This window comes from Pseudoliparis swirei, chromosome 6 (assembly GCF_029220125.1).
Source record: "Pseudoliparis swirei isolate HS2019 ecotype Mariana Trench chromosome 6, NWPU_hadal_v1, whole genome shotgun sequence".
NCBI lineage: Eukaryota > Metazoa > Chordata > Actinopteri > Perciformes > Liparidae > Pseudoliparis > Pseudoliparis swirei.
Genome location: NC_079393.1, coordinates 20,198,168 through 20,219,868, shown reverse-complemented (window position 1 = coordinate 20,219,868; position 21,701 = coordinate 20,198,168). Strand labels below are relative to the sequence as shown.

The 21,701-nt window shown below is 44.9% G+C and overlaps 1 protein-coding gene across 8 annotated transcripts in view; it reads right to left on the bottom strand.

Moving 5' to 3' along the window:
* Positions 1-218: 218 nt before the first annotated feature.
* The window catches only part of si:ch211-1e14.1 (UPF0606 protein KIAA1549), a 41,551-nt gene continuing 20,068 nt past the window's right edge, over positions 219-21,701 (bottom strand). For 3 of the 8 annotated variants that reach the window (XM_056416323.1, XM_056416324.1, XM_056416330.1), the window contains 14 exons: positions 18,120-18,297; positions 15,647-15,831; positions 13,275-13,526; positions 11,939-12,150; positions 11,168-11,304; positions 10,347-10,361; positions 9,753-9,958; positions 8,846-9,075; positions 7,799-7,943; positions 6,955-7,278; positions 5,081-5,133; positions 4,290-4,438; positions 3,644-3,801; positions 219-2,352 (listed from right to left, as the gene is read on the bottom strand). In XM_056416323.1, the coding sequence (XP_056272298.1) occupies positions 2,113-2,352; positions 3,644-3,801; positions 4,290-4,438; positions 5,081-5,133; positions 6,955-7,278; positions 7,799-7,943; positions 8,846-9,075; positions 9,753-9,958; positions 10,347-10,361; positions 11,168-11,304; positions 11,939-12,150; positions 13,275-13,526; positions 15,647-15,831; positions 18,120-18,297 (2,484 nt within the window). In that variant the 3' untranslated portion in view covers positions 219-2,112. The remainder of the gene's footprint in view (positions 2,353-3,643; positions 3,802-4,289; positions 4,439-5,080; positions 5,134-6,954; positions 7,279-7,798; positions 7,944-8,845; positions 9,076-9,752; positions 9,959-10,346; positions 10,362-11,167; positions 11,305-11,938; positions 12,151-13,274; positions 13,527-15,646; positions 15,832-18,119; positions 18,298-21,701) is intronic. The other 5 variants (XM_056416327.1, XM_056416326.1, XM_056416325.1 and 2 more) reach the window with 5 other exon arrangements.

The following is a 21,701-nucleotide window of genomic DNA, read 5'->3' as shown; positions in this document are numbered from 1 at the left end:
TTTTCTTCTCTTAAGCAACTAATTGATTAATCTAATAATATTTTTTGCTGAACTTTGGTAGTTTTACAACAAAATGTATAAAGTGGAATTATTATTTACCAGTGTCGTATAAGGCTGGTTCCCCCATCACGTCTACTAATGCAATGAGGAGGATGTGTGAGAACTCATAAGACACAGCACATCAACTTGTGGTTATTAACTTAAACTCTGAGGACACATCAAGTGAGTTTCTTTTGTATTTCAAGAACTTTGGAACAGCATGCTCAAAAAAGAACAAAAGGAAATACAATAATTAAACATGCAACATCCATCAAACATAAAGTTGGGCCAGCCAACAGATCAATTTTTACAAAATACAAGATGTAGAAATAGATGAAAAAAACTACAACAACACCAACAAATAAAGAATGATCATAAAAAGGAGTTGAAGATGAACACAGGAGTATGTTGGGATGTTGTGACAGTACATGACCAGCAGATGGAGGCAGGCAGTGTGAGATTAGAAACACAACACGTGACCATAACGTGGGATCGAAAACCAGACAGTAACCATCTCCCCGCATGTCGAAGGAGACACGATGACCGTGTTTGTTGTCGTTTGTTTCCTGAATGGATTCATCCCGACGCTCCCGAGAGCACCAACAGACCAGAACTGTAACATCTACGTGATAGACCGGACCGCTGCAGCAGAACCTCGGATACCATGACAGTGACGGTTAAACGGGACCCAGGACCGAACGGGTCCAGGTGAGTCCAAAAGGCACGACACATTGAAACAAGAAAGGCTTGTTTACCCCCCTCTCCTCAAACATAATCCCCAGCGCTGCTTTACGCCATCCATCATTTTCTCTTTTATTTAATTTAAATATAATATCACTTCAGGCCCCAAAATATCACAACATGTCGAGGGAGGGGCATGTACAAAATATATCGGTGACCTCGGATGATTTCCCACCGGTCCGATGACTGAGAGACTCTGAGAGGAAACAAGGAGGCGAGGTCAAGCCCAAGACATGAAAATACAACAAAACACAAAGCTGGCCGAAGTAAATGGTAAACGACAGCAAACACAGAACACGTCTTCCCCTTCCTGTGTGAACAAAGAGCATGTTGAATACTGCATGGAGCAGACATGGTGGTTGAGTACATAGTAAGTACAGGTTCATGTCAAAGGAAAGAATCGTGGTCTCTGGGACTCCCTCGCGAACAGTTCTCACACGTCACCGTTCAGACGTGACCTGAGCTCGGAGTCGGCATTCAGTGCATCAAACTACGACCCAACACAATACACCCTGATTCTCAAGTGCAGACCACAAATCGTCACTTATTATTCGGAACACATCTGCGTCTCATGAAAAAACGAATGTGATGTCAAGGCCATGTTTGTCATATTGGCTACGAAACATAAATCAAAACACGGGACATGAATGCAAGTTGTCCAGAAAGCGTATTTACTGTAAGTCAAAGAGTTTAAAGACTATCGACGTCACACTAGCTGTGCTACTGCCGTGAGTACGGACCGACGAGGGAGTGTTAATACGTCTGCCCCTCCGTGCCTCCTGGCTCGCTGCGAGCTTTGACCTCACTGCAGGCTCGTACAACAGATCGGGTCGGGTGAACTCCATCACAGTGTCAAGGCGTAGCGTGGCTCATCGTGGCAGGAAACAGGAAGTAGCACCCGGTGGTGGTAACGAGGTTAAGGGCCTGCATGGTATTGTAATGCGTCTTGGGGGGTGTTCCTGTGAAGGCAGCGAGAGAATGAAACCACGAGTCTGAATCAATGCAGCACAACCTCAAACAGATCCTGGACCTGATCTACGACGGGGTGCGGGACTGACCCGTCACGTCGTCTCACCGGTCAGCAGCTCCGGTCATATTGTTCTTGGCTTCATAACACTGTCTTTGATTGGACGCACTGCAGCTGTGGCGACCATCCCGTCCTTCAGTTCTCCGGCTGTACATCTCTATGAGCCACCTCCTCGTTTCAGTTGAGCGGGATTATCTCTCCGCTGCACACCCTCGGGGACTTCCATGGGAAGTGGTTTCAGATTAGGCGCGGCAGGCGGGGGCGGGGTCAGTGGCGTGACTGGTGAGAGCGACAGGCTGCAGGCCTCAGCTGTGGTAGCTGGGCACAGCTGCCTGTTTCTGGGAGAGTCGCAACAGCTCCTCCCTGATGGCCTTGATCAGGGAGGCGGAGGAGTGGGTCGGGGGAGATGTATCCAGGGGGGGAGGGGCCGACAGATATCCCACCCCCGGAGTGTCGAGGTGGCCCGGGGGCGCCGAAGGCTCCCTGATACCACCTCTGGGCTTCTGGAAGACAGAGGAGGACGTGAAGTCAGGACAGTCCAGGAACTGAAGGCACAAAGGAAGGAAGGAGAAGAGGAGGGAAACAGTCGAGAAGAAAATGCAAGGAAACATTTTAAGTGACAGAACTGGAGATTATGAGCGAAGGCGTGTGCATCAAATATAATACAGACATAAAGGAACGGAGAGAGCTTAGAGGATAGGGCCGGCATGACTCCCTCCTAATACTGTCTGCTTTCTGTTGTGGAGCCTGTCTGTTGCTCTCAGCCTGTCTGTTGCTCTCAGCCTGTCTGTTGCTCTCAGTCTATCTGTTGCTCTCAGTCTGTCTGTTGCTCTCAGTCTATCTGTTGCTCTCAGTCTATCTGTTGCTCTGTCTGTCTGTTGCTCTCAGCCTGTCTGTTGCTCTCAGCCTGTCTGTTGCTCTCAGTCTGTCTGTTGCTCTCAGCCTGTCTGTTGCTCTCAGCCTGTCTGTTGCTCTCAGTCTGTCTGTTGCTCTCAGTCTATCTGTTGCTCTCAATCTGTCTGTTGCTCTCAGTCTATCTGTTGCTCTCAATCTGTCTGTTGCTCTCAGCCTGTCTGTTGCTCTCAGTCTGTCTGTTGCTCTCAGCCTGTCTGTTGCTCTCAGTCTGTCTGTTGCTCTCAGCCTGTCTGTTGCTCTCAGCCTGTCTGTTGCTCTCAGCCTGTCTGTTGCTCTCAGTCTGTCTGTTGCTCTCAGCCTGTCTGTTGCTCTCAGTCTGTCTGTTGCTCTCAGTCTGTCTGTTGCTCTCAGTCTATCTGTTGCTCTCAATCTGTCTGTTGCTCTCAGCCTGTCTGTTGCTCTCAATCTGTCTGTTGCTCTCAGTCTATCTGTTGCTCTCAGCCTGTCTGTTGCTCTCAGCCCCGATCCCATTCGTTCCTCCTGGAGATGTTTATTTTTAACATTAGGTCACAAATACATATACGTGGCAATTTTCTGAAGCTGATGGGCTCTGTTGTTTTTAGCAAGCATCACTCAAACCGGATTAAAAAGTTTTTTTGGGGGACAATTTCCAGCTTTAGATTGATCTCCATGTGGTGCAGCAGGGCGGCGTGTGTGGTCGTGACTCAGTGCCCAGTTTCATGGTAATTAAAGGAGCAGTGTGGCTAACTGATGTGTTTCTAATAGTTTCTGAACACACACATGGCACAGAGGAATACGCTGCTGTGTACCAGCTTTAGATGCACAGACAATCATTGTTTTCAGGATCAGTTCATCTTTGGTTTTTTGCTGTTTTCATGAGATTCGTTGCCGTGATGCATCGATTTTACACTTTATTTTCAAGTCCAAATGAACGAAGAATGACATCTGTGTTTCACTCACTGCATCTTTTTCCGGCTCCGCCCTGGTGGAGAAGTTGTCGCCATGGTAGTGGTTCCAGCCGATGCCTCCGTTCTGCCCCGGAGCCGGCCTGACCCCCGCTGGGTAACCATTCATCCGGCTGGACAACCCCACCTGTGTAAGATGATGGAGCTGGGCGCCTACACACACACACACACACACACACACCACATCAGAGCGACACTCAATCCTCGGCTGCCCCTTTAATATACTTTGATGCAATCACTGCAGTCTGAGTAGCACTCCGTCTCTGCTGTGCTGCACTCTGGGGAGTAAATGCCAGAATCCATTTCTGTTACTGTAAGTCACGTGACGGCAGCAAAATCACGTTAGCTCCCTTAATGATTTAGGAGAGAGACGAGGCTCCTTCAGTTTGACAGGTTTGTGGGGTGGAGGTGTGCGTCCGTATTTAATGAACGGCGCTGTGGCCTACATCCAGGAGTGATCTTCAATAAACTGTGTCGACGGACGAAAAAATATGTTTATCAACCGATACGTGTTAACAAATGTTGTTATTCCAGACACAAATAAATAAATGTTGTACTTAAATGAAGACGAGAGAAGTGTAAATGAGATTCAGGCGTCTGTATGGACACCATGGGCTCATGTGTGCGGTTCCCTCGCGTACCTGTCGTTCCGCCCACTGGTCGCGGTCGGGCGGAGGAGGGCAGCTCGTCAGCGTAGAGGCCCCTGCTGGAGTACAGGCTGTCTGGCTGGAGCTGCTCACACTGCCCCGCAGATTCTCCTGGTGGCAGGTAGCTGGAGCCGGGGCCCTGCCTGGAGCACACGGTCGGGGAGCTTTCATTCACATTTAAGGGAACATGTCTGTGACACATTGATTGGAGTTTCTGCTCAGTTGCAGTCTGTGCAACAGTGCCTTGAAAACTAAAAAAAGGTGTACCTCTGGGTCCAACTCAACACAAGCAGTGACAACATGGAGGTCTGCAGATCAACTCATGAAAATCATTCACATAAAACTACTTGCTGAACTGATGTCAATCCGGCATTTAGCATGTTACAATATGTTCATATTGTGTGTTTGCATGTGAACGACATGGTCGCTGCTCACCCTCATTGACAAGATAAAAATCCCCTCATTGGTCACATTACTATTACAATTAACATCCATAAATGATGACAGCCGCTGATGATAAGTTGCTCTTTCGGGAGCCAGTTCAGAGACAAATGTTTGGACCCGATCCATTAATGCAATATAATAAATATAACTCCTCCTTCACTATTCATGAGGTCCAACTCACTAGGTGTCCCGAAAGGAAAACATTCCCCCCGGTAAAGTGGTGGAAATCACGACTGATCAATAAGAAATCACTTTGGTGTGGCGAGAGATGAACATCAAAGAGGCATATTAGTTATTAATTCATACACGAACACTCCATTTCCATCGCTCACTCTACTCACCGTGGTGTCAGGCCTTGGACCGGAGGAGGGGACAAGCTCGGCTCAGTGAACCTCTGGGGAAGACAAGGAAAGACACACGAGTGCTCAGGAGGACGTGAGCAGCAACAATCATGACAAAGACGACGGCGTGTGTGTGACAGCTTGTATCGAGACAAAGATCAGACTCATCATACGAGCATACTAACACTGCAATGGATACAAAGACAGCTCACGCTGGGTGTTGATAGCAATGCTGTGGGGATTGCTTTGTGCACTATATTTGGGTCTTGGGGCTCACATTGTTGTTTTTACCAAGCATAGTTATATTTTATTTTTTTCACAGCCTTTAAAGCTCCAAACCTGCAAAAAGCAGAACCAGCAAATACTTTTTTGTTATGGCTCCACTGCTAACTATTAGGTTTCTCTCTATATTTGTGTGGCGTTGGACTATCGGAGAACGAGTCGTGAGTCATGGATGATGAGAGCTGTGAAATGCAAGCAGACATTTTAATAACACAAGTAGAGGTAACTAAGCTAGAGGCAAGACAGGAATGTGTTACGTGGTCCTCCTATTAAATTAAACATTATATCATAACTGTGACACTGCCTCTAATGTAACGGGCAATAACCGGAGCAGCTTCCTGTCATGCTGACTTGTGCTCTGCCATCTCTAAACTACTCTCAACTTTTTCCTCTGCATATCTAGCAAAGAAGGTGGTATGCTACAGACTGTAACAGTTTAGCTCCACTCCTTCCTTTTTGTCATAGTTGTTTTCATCCTGTCGCACCATCTCGTCAATCCAACTCCCCTCACCTGCCTCTGATCACCTCGTTAGTCCCTCATTCCCTTCACCTGGTCCTCACGCCCTTCTCACCTGCAGCCCATCCCCTCATTAGTCCCTCACTATTTAGCTCCCTCACTTCCACTTGTCCTCTGCCAGATTGTCTTGTGTTTTCGTGCCAAGTTCTCCAGTGTTATTAGTGTATATTCCTGACCTGCGTGTTCTGACCCTGCCTGCCTACCCTGCCTGCCTGCCCTGACCTCTGATTCTCTGCCCCTCCCCTTTTTGGACTTGTTTGCTTCTTCGACTGATCTCCCGGTTTTGACCCAGACTGTTTCCAACCAAAGACAGTATTCTTTGTTACTCCTGTCTGAGTCAAGCTATTGGGTCCACTCTAATAGCGCCGTGACAACAGACAACTACCAGATAACTGCTGCCCCCTTAGCATGGAACACGAGGAGTGTGTGCGGCACATGAGCAGTATTATGCACTTCAGGTTGAATCTATTAACCAACTGCAACATTGCATGAAAAGTGCTGATTTGCCAGGGCCCTTATTTTCTACAAATAGAATAAATAAAACAAGTACAAACACAGAGCTTTACTCCAGCAGCCTTCAGGGCAGTTCTACGCCTGCTCTGTCTTTGAAACCAACGCAACAGGAGAAAACGCACATGAAGCATGTGCAGGGTATATTCACTACAGAGTCTTAGGACTTGTAGATCCTAGGGGTTGTAAGGTCGCAGCTTCGTGGGGGCGACAGATGGTGGAATACTTAACTGATTAGTTTGCTAAGAGGACACGAATAAACATGGAGCCACAGGCCTCATGCTGCGAATGAGCTTGAGAAAGGGAGGAGATAGAGAATAGAAAGGATTTCACATGTGTCTCTTTCCTGTTTTGCTATTAAAAGTTTTAACAGGGAGCCGATCCCGCTTTACTCTGTGGCCAGATTAGTGATATAATACATTTTACGGGAACTTATATGAGCAAATGTGCCGTTGTAAAGGAGAACCATTTGCTGCAGACACATAACGGGAAAGCAGCCTGATCTACAGTTGACAGGACGGTTCATTCTCTTTTCAAAGCATCCTGCCGATGGATGGCGACTTACACCGGGGAAAGGACAAAGCGCTTGGTAAGAGGGACCCCAAGGCCTGGAACCACGGCCTAGGGGGCTGGAGACCGGCGGGTTGGTGTTGACCCCAGGGAGAGTGATCCCTGACGTGCTGCCCTGGGAGTTGGGCGACACCAGGGCAAAGGCGTCGTCCAGCAGGGAGTGCATCTGCTGTCGTGCCTCCTCGATGGTCGGCTGTGGAGGCATGTAGGGGGGCGGGGGAGGGGCGTGGCCTGGAGGGGAGGAAGCGGGACCCAGGAAGATGTCATCGGTGGGGGAGGGGCTCTCGTGAGGGGACCCTGGGCTTTGGTCAGGGTCCGACTGGAATAAACACGACACATTTACAGTTAAGAGGAGATACTGCATTTGTAATAAATCAGGGTTCATACACATTTTGACGAAAGCATTTCCATAACTTTAAACCAAATTTCCAAGACCAAACATTTTTTCAAATCTCGGTGCATACATGAAAAAGTGAGAAAATGTAGTATTTAAACTAACAATGCGAATTTCAAAGCTTACAGTATAACCTTAAATGACACAAATGAATGAGAGACAATAATTTTATTAAAAGAATAAACATGTCTTTTCAGGTCAGGTGCGTTCACTTGCAGCGCGAGAAATGTGCAAGTGTGAGAGCGTATACCGGCGTATATTTTGAGCGCCATTCTTTTAAAAGCATATTCATTATTTAAAACTCAGCGTGAATGCACATATGAATAGAACACATTTCCATGACTTTTCCAAAACGTTGGGCCTTTTTTTTCTTCCCAGGACTTTTCCAGGTTTTCCATGAGCGTACGTGCCCTGATAATTGTAATAATTCTCCAGGACTACTCACCACGTAGGCCACGTTGTGGACTCCAGGACACTTTCTGTAGACGGCATCGCCGTCTTCAGTGATGAGGTGGTCTTTGTCGGGCTCCAATCGGCCTCCGTTCAGCTGCCCCTTCATTCTATGTTTGGGAGAGCGCCGACCACGATAACTGAGAAACAAGGGAAGAAATGTGACTAATCTAATTATTTGTAATAATTTTATTCACTTAAACAAGCAGTTAACCCCAAATTATAAACGCATGTATTCCTCTCACCTGTCGTGTTATGTATCAATCTCGATTGTTTTGGTGAGTTTTGTAGATATTGACTGTGTAGAAGTCTGCCATCTCCAGTATAATGGGATAAAATAAGAGCTCCTACGTATGGATGAGGGTGGTGCTCATGACAGCTGGAGATGTAAATAGAGACCTCCTCAGCTGAGCTGTAGCGTTAGCTAGATCAGTGGTGCTGGAAGACCAATAAGTATGGATACGCCTCCTTCTGCACATGATACGGTTGTCGGGTGTAGTGCGGAAGGAAGAAAATAATGTTGAGTAACAGGGTCATGATTTCTGGAAAGAGACATTGCGGTTGAATTTATCCAAATGTATTTTCTTGCCAAGCGCCATGTGGTCGCATTATATTTGAGAGAAGGCCGACATCGCTCCCGACAATATCTCCCAAACTAGGCAATTCAACCCAAAACAATCTAGATTGATAAAGCATACAGGAAAACACGTGAGAGGGGAACACATTGTTTTAGATTTTAGGGTGAATTGTCCCTTTAAAACCCGGCTAGATGTAGTCCTACAAAGCCATATACACATCTAATAATAATACAATAGTTATCTGCATTTAATTATGAAGGATGGGTGGGCTGCAGTGAAGCGCCCGGGGAGCAACGGGGTTCAGTGTCTTGCTCAAGGGCACTTCAACATGCGACTAATGGGGAGAGCGGGGATTGAACCGGCTACCTTGTGGTTGCTGGACATTCCCCATGAGCTACAGCCGACCCCAACACCCTCATATCAATACATCGACCACAAAACCAACCAGGTGCAATGACCCAAACCTTTTCTTGGATTCCATGAAGATGGGCGGCATCTGGGCGTCCGGGTCCAGGATCTTATCGATCTGTATCTGTGCTTTATGATAGATGCAATCCTGGTCCCTCGCATCTCCGAGGCCACTGGCCGTGTCATCCATAGCAGGGAAGTCGTAGTGGCCCTTCCTCTTGGCACGCAGACGGATCTTATTACGATGGTGCTCGATCTCTGACTTGTGCCTCAACGCGACCTGGATCTGAGGAGACAATTACCTCATCAGATGCCATCCTTCATTACGCAGCAGCTTAACCAACTTTAAGGAGGAATACACCTTCAGTGACAAATCACAAGAACTACAGCAGCATCAGATGATGAATACTATGAGGTCTATTTTAACCAGAATATGATATATTCTAAAGGACTTGAAGGCTGTCATCCGCACCGACAAGGTCTTCTGTATGCACTGATGAAAGTAATACAAATCTTTGATTCCTCTGTAACTGACAGGGAGCCAAATTGGGCTTGAAACATTATAATGTGCCTTTGTATTGCAGAAGAATAATTAACAGGAGCAGATGACAGAGCTGCCAGTCCTTTGTGGGATGATTCACAATCACTGTTCCAATGTGGCTGCACGAGTTTAATGAAGATACGTTTGATAAAAATACAAAATGCGCTCCTGTTTTCTGGGGGCTTTTGTTTGTCACGTTCTTCTTGTGTTGCAAACTGCATTTCGTTGTGCATCTCTGTTGCATAATGACTATAAATGATCCTTGAATGCTTGAATAATGACCCACCTGTATCAATAAAAAGACGCTCGACTCGAGAACCGTAGCAGATTTTCTTTCATATTCGAAAGAACCAATGTTGAATAATCTATTTGCAGAAAGAAAGGACCCATTTTTGCCAAGCAAGGAAGTCAAGAGAGCAAACCTCTTTGTTGATTTGGTTGCTGTCGGACAGTTTGCCGTTGATGGGTGGGTTGTGCAGTGGGGGGACAGGCATGGGCTGCATGGCGATGAGCTGGATTTTGTTTGGTAGTCTCCTGCTTGCGTCTGTGGCACGAGACATCCGATCAACATGTTCAAAGATGGAGGCTGAGGACAGCTGCTCGTTTGTAGCATTCATAGGAGGAGGACCTGAGGAAGGAAGCAAGGAAGTACAAAATAAAATCAGCTCAGTGTCGTCATTGTAGGGCTAAACGCTCATGCCGATGACTACTGTGTTAACATATTAAGACTATATTTGAAATATTACAGAAGTGTGGTGATGGTGACGTAAAATGAACACAGATTGTTATTTCCAAAAGCTAAACTTCATTTCAAACAACGGCGTTGCCTTTGTTTGTGAGGCCGGTTCTCTGGACGCTGTGATTGACGGCTCAGCCGACGGTGACGGACGGTGAGAGCAAGCGGCGCACAAAACGAGCACAGAAACAAACGGACAACACACAGACACAGCTGCTGGAGGTCGAGCCCGAGGTCTCCGGGGACACAGAAGAGAGGCGGGAAGAGGACAGACTCTTACCAATTCTATTCTTGCCTGCCAGCCGCAATAGAAAAGGAAAAACAGTTTTATTGAGGTGAAAAAGAACAAATAAGATAGAAGTGGTTAAAAAAAAAAGCCGAGGGAATTGAGGTGTGTCGCCACCATGAGTGCTGTTAAAACCTTTAGGATTAAAAAGAAATTTGTGTGGGAATGTCAAGCTTCTCTTCACTTCATTAATCAGAGAGAAGAGGGGAGCACAGGCAGAATGAGCAGACAGAAAGACGGTACATGACTAAATACTGCGAGTCTTATATACAACCTCCTTCTAAACATTGAAGCAGAGCATATACAGTCCCAGGCGGAGCGTTATCATAACAAAGACCATTCCTCTGTGGGTGAGTCAGGCTGCAGGCTGTGTGCCTGAATGCTTCTGGCTCCAGCACGGAGCCTCGGACTGGCATTGCAGGCTTGAATATATCAACAGGCTGTCAGATGGAGTAACTTCAGCTATTTCTCCCCTCCTACTCCGCTCTCCCTCCTCTCTCGGGACTTCTCTCGACCGCCGGATAGAGTTGCTACCAGGTGTTTCTTTTACCGCTGCTCCCCCCTGTGACCTTCATGTCACTGCTTGGCAGTTGACACGCCACTTTTTCTCGGCCTTCCTCTGCGTCCTCTTTTTTTCCACCTCTTTAAAGTCTCTGCTGCCCTCGATCCGGCCCTCTTGTCAATCAAATCCAGCTGGAGTCGGTCTCTTTGTGTCCCTTTATGTCCGACCCAGTGCCTTCTCATTCCCCTCCCCCGCCCTTGTTATCTCTCTCTGTGTTTGGAGGATGGACGGGAGGGTTGCCACGGCTACTTGCCATTTAAAACATTGATGGGGACCTTACGGGTCTGCTTGCCGTCGTTGGGCGTGGCGTGGGCTCTCAGGTTCTCCTCAGTTGATTCCCGCTCGCTGGAAGGGTCGCTTACCACAGAGTCCCCATCAGACGGCGAGATCCTACAGGGAACACACACACACACACACATAAATAATAGAAGCCCAAGAACACACTAACATGGTGAAATGACATGCATAATCGGAAATAGTGCTTTCCCCGAAAGATAAAAACTGAGGAGCCTTCTAAGAATTACTGATCTGATTTGAAGCGTGTAGTGCCGACATGATGAAAGGTATTCCCACTGACGGAATTATATAATTCCTGATGAATTTGCCCTGGCTGGCTATCAAGTGGCAAAAGCGATATAGACAGCATGACAATAACCATCAATGTCTAGTGCATCAATAATTGATCGGAGGATCTGTCAAAAGCTTTTTGTCTGTCCCAACTGAGGTGGGTGGAAAATCAGCGCGATGGGAAGGGGAAAAAAGGAAGAAAAAGCAGTTAAATGTCTAAATAAATATCTTAGATGTTGTAGAGGATTAAAAAACAAACAAAGAAGACACATTTATGATATTAAAACAAGTGTTTTGAGGAGGAGGTGGAGGAAAAAAAGAGAGAGATTATGAGCCATCGGGTGAGAATAATGAGAGTAAAACGAACTGGTGGTGCTAATTGTTTTACTAATTGTTTTGTATGACAGCATAAACCAAAAAGACAAAGCCTAATGTCCTTTAATGTATTTGGACTGACCTTTCTCGCCTGCGACCGCTGCGGGACGCCTTGGTGGAGGTCTTGGACACGGGTGTGGGCATCTCCCCGTTCTCAGATGGACTGAGGCCGTCTTTAAGGGACAGGTGGAGGGGGCCGGGGCCGGGCTCCTGGATCACCATGACATCATCCTTACTGTTCTGGCCAAGGTGCAGCTTGGCAAAGTCGAATCCTTTCACACTAGGAGCCTGCAACTGAGGACACATCCAGAGGAGAAGGAATATTCAGTTTTAGGACATAGGAAAAGGAAATCAAGTCGGAAAGCGATATAGCAGACGTTACAGAGGACTGTTAGTGTATACTTAATGACAGAAGCATGTTTAGTCATGTCATCATCTTCAAATGGAATCATCTAATATGACACTTTGGCCTCATGACAATAACCGGTAAGTCCATCCATACAAGAAAAACAAAAATATGGTATTAAAGTGTATGCTTTTACATCGCATAGGTCAAATCAAAACATACAGGTTGAATTGCACCAAATCCTACTTCCATGAGACATAATTAGACTGAATAACTGATGAATGGGTGTCGAGGAAAGAGACTCAGACAGGCATTCATTATTAAAAAGAAAGAATATGAAAAAGAGGGCCAGGGAGCGCTGTGGGGAAACACTGAGCGGCTTGCTTTCCTTTGAGGCGGTGGGGGTGGAGGCTGACGGTGGGAGCAGTGAGACCAGTTGAGTCTCAAAGCCCTCTGGACTTCCCAACAGCAAGAGAGTAAACAAAGGGTGTCGGATCTCAGGACGTGTGCTTGCAGTTTGTGAAACTCTGGTCTTCTGCCCCATGAGCAGAGACATGACACCGACGCACACTCACTGACTTCACTGACGCAAAACGTCTGGCTTAGAGGAGGCTTGTTGGTATGAAACTGCTAATCTAGTGTGATCCTTGCCAGTATGAAACTGCTAATCCTGAGAGAGAGAGAGAGAGAGAGAGAGAATACGTTTGTGTGTGCTGCTCTCAGGCCGCTCTTTGAAAGGGTTAGCATTCAGAAAGCTGCAGCTGATACAGTAAGAGCTGTTTCATTAGAATTAAGACTGAAACTCAGCTGGTGACATCCCCCATCGACTCACTAAATAATGCTCAGCCTGGCCTGATGGTAAATTGGGGATTTACTCACAACAGACCACGTCTATTAATCTATTCATCAGGATCTATAGAGGATAAAGACAACATGAACAAATCCACAGCGAAATCCAACGTAATCTCTAATACTGGATTTCCTGTGGTCTGGATATCATAACCGGGTAAAGCGGAGTCCTAATATCTATTAGTGCAACAACAAGACTATCTATGACGACTGAACATTGTACCTCGTCCTTGGTTCTCCTCCCTTTAGGGAACACTTTCATTTTGTCTTCCTTCTTCCGCTCTCCTGTTTTCATCAGCATTGATTTGCTCTCTTGTCTTTTTTGTTCTTCTCGTTTAACTCCTTTCTTTTTAAATGTCTCTTTTTCCTCATCTTTGTCTTCGTCTTCTTCCTCCTCTTCCACTTCTTCCTCTTCCTCTTCTTCCTCCTCCTCCGTGCTCATTCTCCGTTTGCTCTTGGGAAGAGCTACTGGTGTCTGAGCAGAAGCAATGTGGATAGGATCAATATTTCTCGTGATGCTATTTACTCTGTGTCCGACATTTAAAACCACGACTATGAACTATTGATTATGGTGTTGTTATTCATATATATATATATATATATATAAATATATGCAAGATCTTAACAACTTCAAACACACAGAAACTAGGTCCCTTCTACATCTTCTAAAAACCAGACACGGCTATGTACCTTCCCTCCTTTAACCTCCTCCTCCTCCTCTTCTTCCTCCTCCTTCTCATACTCCCCCTCTTCCTCCTCACTAAAACCTATTTCCTTTTTGGTTGGTTCCGCCGGAGACTGAAAACACACCTTTTCCGACTACATCTGGATTAAAACACAGATTTGCACTTCAGTGACACTGGGATGGCATTTATTATGGTACTTTTGTAGTTCGACTGAGTTGAGGAAATGTTACTTCCTGCATTCTTGTTGTTCTTAGTTCATACTCAAGGTTGAAATGCACTTATTGTAAGTCGCTTTGGATAAAAGCGTCTGCTAAATGACATGTAATGTAAATGGTCGGAGGGAGAGTCTGCTGAAGAGAGGTCCTTGATTCTCTGAAGGAGGTGGTAGACTGAGAGAGGGGGGCACGGTGTTGCGTGACAGATGATCGTGTAAAGCAGAGGGGGCGGGGCTTAGTGAGGGTTACTTCAGCACATGAGATCTGTTGCATTTACCCATCTGGAGAGTTGAGGTCACAGCTCAACTCAATATAAGAACATTGAAGTGGAGGGAAAAGAAAGCCAGACACAGAGAACGACCAGTCGGGAAGCAGAAGAACACAATAACAACCCTCCACAACAGGCCAGTTGGAACTCTCCATTCAAAGAAAATCTATTTTAGTCGACGACATCTGATTTAGTGATGAAAGAGTTCGGGGGACTTGACTGCAGAGCGGCAGCTGAGACTGAGATCCAGTGACTGCGGCTCTCTGGTGGTCGGTGCAGTTGCCACGCAGCTGTGCGTCAGTCCTTCACGTGAATGCAAGACACTTTTAAACTGTTTTGACATAGTAGGAACTTAAAATGATAGTTTGGCTTCTCAAGCTTTGGGCTTCTTTAGGCATCGAGATTGCTTTCAAGTATCACAATAAATTATCAATAATAGTGAGCTGACTATATTGCCCGTCATTTTATTGTTGGATAAAACCATTTTGTTTATCAGGATGAACATAATTATTTTTAGTTTTAGACCCCTCAGTTTGAGGGTCCTCAAAGAGCAGAGGAAATGTCTTGTGTCAATCATCTTCAGGGCAAAAGGGGCGAGAGGCAATATTCAGACAGGAAATGACCTCTGAGCATTATTTCTATTTCAAGTGAAGGCAGAAGGGAAGAAGTTGTTCACTCGTCTCAACTGACGATACAAATGTGACAGGAGCGAACTGAAGGGCAGGGTTGTTGGCGCTTTCAGTGAAAGAGTGTGTCTGAGCACACCCAAAAAAGATTTGAATAAAATAAAAGAGCAGCAGAGGCCCGTTAAATGCACCAGGAGCATCGTGACTCCTACTCCAGCTCATGTCCCCTAACAAGTCTCTCTCATAAAAGTTTCACTAATCCCATCTAAAAGAAGAAATGATGAGGTCCAGACTGCATTCATGACAATGACTGATACGCCTAATTAATTAGAAGTTCCTTTGAATTTAAAAGTGGTCTGGTCTTTCTTCTGCCTTGAACCCTTCTATGCAGAAACACAGTAACGTTTAGAAAACGGGTCGTGAACTCATCCCAATATTGTGTTAATCAATACGTGTTTATCAACCACGTGCACTGCAATGATCCAGTAAGGAAGTAATATACATTAATCTCATATCAAAAATGTACTCGGAGCGCTGCGGTCACTTTTTGACCCCCTGTGATATTTTCTCGTAAGCTCGGCCAGAACCAGTACGACCAGTACGACCAGGGCATCACTACGGCCCAATGAAACACCTTCAACACATACACCAGCTGTTCAAATGCAGCCAGTAGACTTCATGGGTGACTGTTGTGCTAATTACTTAAATATTTCTAATATATCTTTAAAGGAATTAATTGTATATCTGAAAATACTTTAAAAACACGAACACAGCCTTGAAGCCAGATATTGCGTAACTACCTTCTGTCTCTGCTGGATGGAGGTCATGGCGTCCGGCTGGAACTCCAGCTTGTCTGTCCGACACAGTTTCCAGTACAGGATGGAAATGATGACGAGGACGACGAGGAGGGGAATCACAACCCCGATGACGATCCACGTGTTGGTGTTCTCGGCGTCAGAGGGCGACGGCGCCGTCTTCTCTACAGCTGTGGAGCGAGGAACGCAGAGGCTTTAGTTTAAAGACACAAATATGCACCGTAATGACTCGCTTCATTTGTGTTCAACGCTTCAAGCACAACCGTGTGTTGCCTTCAGGCTCGGACACAAACACCCAGAGAACGCTAAGCTTAACATGCGTGTATGGCTGCCTCTCCTCTCAGTGCTGTACTCTTTAATGCAGACCTTCGTTAGTTTTAATTAACACTCATTGCATCCCCTGGGAAAGTCGTGTAAGAGAACACGGGCAGCGCAGAGGCAGAGCTCCCTTGAGGGGCTTTCTTTAGGCACTCATCCCTTGTTTAGATTCTTAATGAGGAAGACGGGCTTGTGGTACATTGTGTACAAAGGATGGTAATTAGCTCAAATGTTACTATAAACATACACAGGAACACATGGAGCCAGCAGCTGCATTGTGTTCTTTTGTTATGACTCATGAGGAGCTGGTGGAGGATCCGGTCCTTTCTCTTTCCATCCCTCTGGTCCAACAGGGATTCAGCTCAACTCCGTTTGGTGCAACTAGATCAGGGGTCAATGGTGTCCGCTCGTCAGCTCAAGGGCCATCGGTCATATCATGTATTATGTTATTTGCATTCATGATAATGGTCAATAAATAATAACGGAAAAAAAAATATAAATAAATCCTCCTTTCTAAAATAATGGCCTGCGTAAATCACCTGGCGAACCCTTCTCCATGCTGCCTCGCCGAGGAAACGGCAAAAAAGATTAAAAAAAAAGGAAAAAGTTGTGGAGATACCGGTGTTCCCCAGGAGCCAGACGAGGGTAAGGGTGGCCTGCACAGTCTATCAGGTTCTACAACAAAAGTAATGTCATAATGCTTTATTCAACTAGCGACAAGTACATTATTGATGTATATCGACATTGATCGATGTCATTTCTGTCATGTCACTTCTCCACATTTCTGCGTCTCTCCTGGTGGCATGACTCCTTATCCCTCACCGGTGCGCACAGACAGGCGGCACGCACAGACAGAGCTCGCCACCAGGTGGCCACAGCGCGCCAACCGCCCAACTAGCCCTCAGTGAAGCGACTGAGAGCGCTCCCAGTGGTCAGTCTCGACACGCCGATTCGTGCCGAGAGCAGGGTCCTCGCTCGAGAGACGAGGGGAAGATGAGGAGGCGAGGGAATTTGTGGCAAGACCTTGTTTGAGAACTTCACATATTACAAACTACACGGATAACATAAAACTATAAATAAAACAACTAAAATAATAATAAAAAAGCGAATAATGTACGTCGGTAAATGTGTATGTTACATACGTAAACAACCAACTTTATTGGCGATGCAGAGACATTTTGACGGACAGGCCAGGTGCCTCAGCGTTCAGCAGCGACGAGCTTAAAACAAGACATCAAATTGAGAGTGGCCTGCAAGAGCATTTAAAAAAAGGGCCTAAAACCCGGGTTTAAAAACCATTTTATCACACACAGTTAAGCGTGATGACTCAAAACTCGATGATTGTTTGTTTTTTCAAAGTTTTTTTTTTTTTTTTATGCAAAAATATATTTTACTAACCATGCAGTCAGGACTCTACTAAACCAAACTCTTTTCTTATTCTTATTTATTCTGTCACAGGTTTGTGATATTATCTATTAATTGATATTATTAGCAAAAACCAGTTAATTTCAAAAACAATAACAATAATGTGAAAGTGTGTGAAGAAGTAACATATGTCATTAATGTAAACCACAAAAAAATGTGAGATTGTGTTTCTGTTGAAAAGATCTAAAAAAGAAAAAAAGATAGATAAGGGCAAATTTAGTTAGTGTAATGACTATAAGACCACTCTCATTTATTTATAACTCCTAAAATTGTTAAACGTTATGTAACGTTATAGAAATGTAAGGTATTCTATTATATATATTTTTCATTGTTATCTGACTGAATGAAAGATGAACTTGGTTCTGTTCTATTATATGTGGTTACATTGTCAAAATAAAATAAAAAGTAATGACAGTTAAAAAAATACATTTGTTTATAAACAGTATATATGTGTGTTTTTTGTGGTTTAAAATTTAAATGATGAACTGGCCCTCGGGTATCTTTGACTTTTATCAATTTTGGCCCTCATTGCAAAAAGTTTGGACACCCCTGAACTAGACGCTTCACAGTTTCACATGAATATATTTACAGTGCAGGGATTGTTTTGCAAATGTAGTTTGTCCATGTCGAGGGCCATCTTGTACTTTTGTACTAATCACGACGTCGCTCTGCTGCCACTTAAATGGCAGTTATCTAATATGCAAGCGGTACTCACGCTGTGCCAAAATGCCCTGGACACGATATCCCAAGACGATGGCCGCCCTTTGAACATCCAGGCCGTTGAGTAGGTTGGCTGTATGCGCTGCAGGCATCCTCTGACCACCAGGACTCTCCACAAAATACACCATCTCCAAGGGATGGTCCGCACCCACCAGTCGGCTCGCACTTACAACCTGGGAGTGGTGGTGGTGGTGGGGGAGAGAAAAAAGCGCTGTGTCATTCGTCCAACCATTGTTTTTAACTGATGTAAAAGATGTGAAAATGCCTTTAAATATATGGACATCCACAACATAAATACACAATACCTAAAAAGATGCAAGGCCAACCCTCGTCCACAGAGCAACTTTAATCCATCTCTGGATCCTGTTATCTCAGCTCCTGAGCTGGTTTCACCATGTAAAACGCATTTGAACACGTAACAAAGAAAATGTATTAATATTATTGATGTTCTTGTTATTATCATTAACGTTGAGTTACTGGAGTAAAAATATGTTGTGATAATTCAGGAGGCTTGAATCATTATTATTTTTTTACATTGTCTTGTATGTTGGCCGTCTTACCATTACAGAGCAACCACCAGGCCGACAAGATGGCCGCCGGCACTGGCCACAACTCTTTTAAGACATCGTATCTCTTTTTCCAAAAATGAACATGTGGAGGGAGGAAAAAGTCTGACGGTCATCCAATAACCCCCACTACTGATTCACATTGCCCAGGCACACACATGCTTGAAATCTGCTTTTTTTTAATAACAATTATGCTGTTGAAGGTCAACTGGAAACTGTGGTTCCTAAAATTAACAAAGGACTCATGGAAGATGAGGCACTGCACTCTCAACATTAAACATGTACATTCTGATGACGGTCCTAATGAGAGAAGTGTCCCCATTTTATTAAAATAGATGACTTTTTAATGCAGTGCGGTGCCTCATTTTCTACGGCGTCCGGAGACATTAATCACTTTGGGAATTTTCGTGACTGCAGAAACCAAAATTCAGGCACCAAGTATTTGGCTTCCTTAGCTGCCACATGATGATGGATACTTGTTATATAAAGCATCCAAGTGAAGATTAATGTTCTGTTCATCCGTACACATGTCATCTATTGCTTCTGTCCATCCAGGTAGAGGAATCCTCCTCCGATGCTGAAGGGTTATTGTTGGGGGATTTTTTTATTGTTCCGATGTGAGGTCCCAGAGGATGTCGTATGTTTCCCTCTGAGGCAGAGTTTTGATTATGGGCTATACAAAATAAATTAAAATTGAAATCACATGTACTTTATATTGTACATACATGTTGCTACTCGCTTGTCTTCAATGTCTTTTTTATATTTATCCTGCTATTTGTAAATTCTACGTATGTATGACGAGAGCATAAGTGTAACTGGAGTCAAATTCCATGTATGTGCTCACATACATGGCCAATAAAGCTGATTTATGTCTTCAGGCACAGAAACCACATGTTAAATAGTGTAATTATATTAGAGGTATTTGTATGATTTGTAGAGCCCTTTAATTTAACTTGCCTGTGCAAGGCATTTTACACGAGGTGTTTTATGTACAAAAAACATTGACATGCATTGACACACTGACATACACACACACAAGTTCATATTGAGGTGAACTACCCGAAATAGACTTTACCGTTTTAAACAACATGCACAACTAGACGGCAAACAAACCGCAGACGTTATGTCATCTTTCTTTGTAGTCAGGGGACGACGAGCTTCACGGAGAAGAGTTGATAACAGTGGCCTGAAGGTTGAGACAGCAATCTTACGACTGGAAGGTCGCCGGTTACGTCGGCCTTGAGCAAGGCACACAATCAAACCTCCAGCGCAGCTGCTCAGAAGCCCACAAACAAGACCGCGGTTGTTCGGAGCGTCTCTAGATGTTGACGTGTGTAATCGTCTCAATTATTGCAGAAAGTAGGCAAACTAAACTAATCTACCCGGGGTAAATAGAGGTTGAATAAAAAAATCTATAGGAAGATAGTTACGTTTTGTAATTTACTGGTACTCTGCAAGCACACACATACACAAAAACACACACACACACAAAGCAAATCGGCTCGCATTCTGTAGCCCCATTAGAGTATTCATTGTTTAAATATTTGTCCATGTTGTCGAATATGTCTGTGTGTGTGTGTGCGTGTGTGTGTGTGTGTGTGCGGTCGCCCTCCGGGTGCCCTGAGGCACAGCACAGTCTGCTGTCTGCATTACTGGAGAGAGTAGAGTGCAGGTCATGCCTGGGCTGACACAGAGAAGCGGCGATGCCGGCGCTCTGGTGCGGGGTCTAATCCAGTCCATGCATGGTTATTAGAGTGGAAAGACGGCCGGGTGAGTGTGTGATATCGCACGACCCCAATTCAACCGCCTCTTTTATCTGTCTAGGCAGACTCATAACACATCATCAAAGGTGACAACACCACACTGCTTCTGTCAAATGATGTCTATGACATCTGTTTGAGATAGTGCCTGTGTGTGGTTGTGTGTGTGTGTGTGTGTGTGTGGTGTGTGAGTGCAAGAGAGCGAGTTAAAGGATTCTTCTGAAGTTTAGATGCTCAGTTATTTAACTCTCATTATATTCAACAGACATTCAAGGAGGAGTGTCTTTGAAATGCGAAAAAAGGAAACAAAGAAAACATACACGAAGCCTTTGATGTATGACATATTCATCTTTGAAAGATAGACGGGATGCCAAAGTCTAAAATTAAAGATCTTATCTTAGCACAGAGACAAGTACGAAGATTTAGCCACCGATAAGATCAACTGTTTTCCTAAATTGCTCTGTGGGTTTTATGGCGACAACAATTCAGGAGACAGAAGGAGTGAGGCCAACACTTCTCATGACTTCTCATGATCACTCTGATTGCATCCCTGTTTAAAGATCACCACATGTCCCCTGATTTCTAAATATTTGTTTCACCCCCGTCTCTGTATCTCTCCCTCCGTAATGTCGAACCTCTCAACAACAGATGTGCACTCTTAATCATCCCAACTGCAGGATGCAGACAGATAAAGAGAAACAATTAATAATTGATCCGCTCTTAGCAGTCCAGTGGCTTACAGGAGACGTCAAGTAACGGGACAGGAGAAACGAGGAAGGGGAAAAAGAACAAGGACTCATGAGGTTGTGGTCTTTGAGTGGCTTGCCCCTGGGCTGAATGGGATGCTGTTGCCATGGAGACAGAGCACCATCCTGTCCCCTCACCATCCTGTCCCCTCAGAGATGAGCAGGTGCGGGGCAAACCCACAAAAGCTAGTGCCTGATTAGTAAAGCGGGAGGGCTTTCAGTCGTTAGGAGCGCTGCTGCGCTCTCATAATGAGCTCTCAGTGCTCGAGACAAGGTAGTTGGAGAGCTTTCCTCGGGGAGCAATGATATAAAAAGCTAAGGGAAGGAAGCTTTATCAATATTTAGTAAGTAATCCTTTAACAAACGTCCTGTTAAAGAGTTTTTAAAGATTTCTTATAAACAAGAAATTAAACTTGTATTTATTTTGTATCATAAGTCTAATGTTGAGTTTAATCATTTTGATTTATGATCAACAAGTCTGCCTGTAACTAATTTATATAAAATA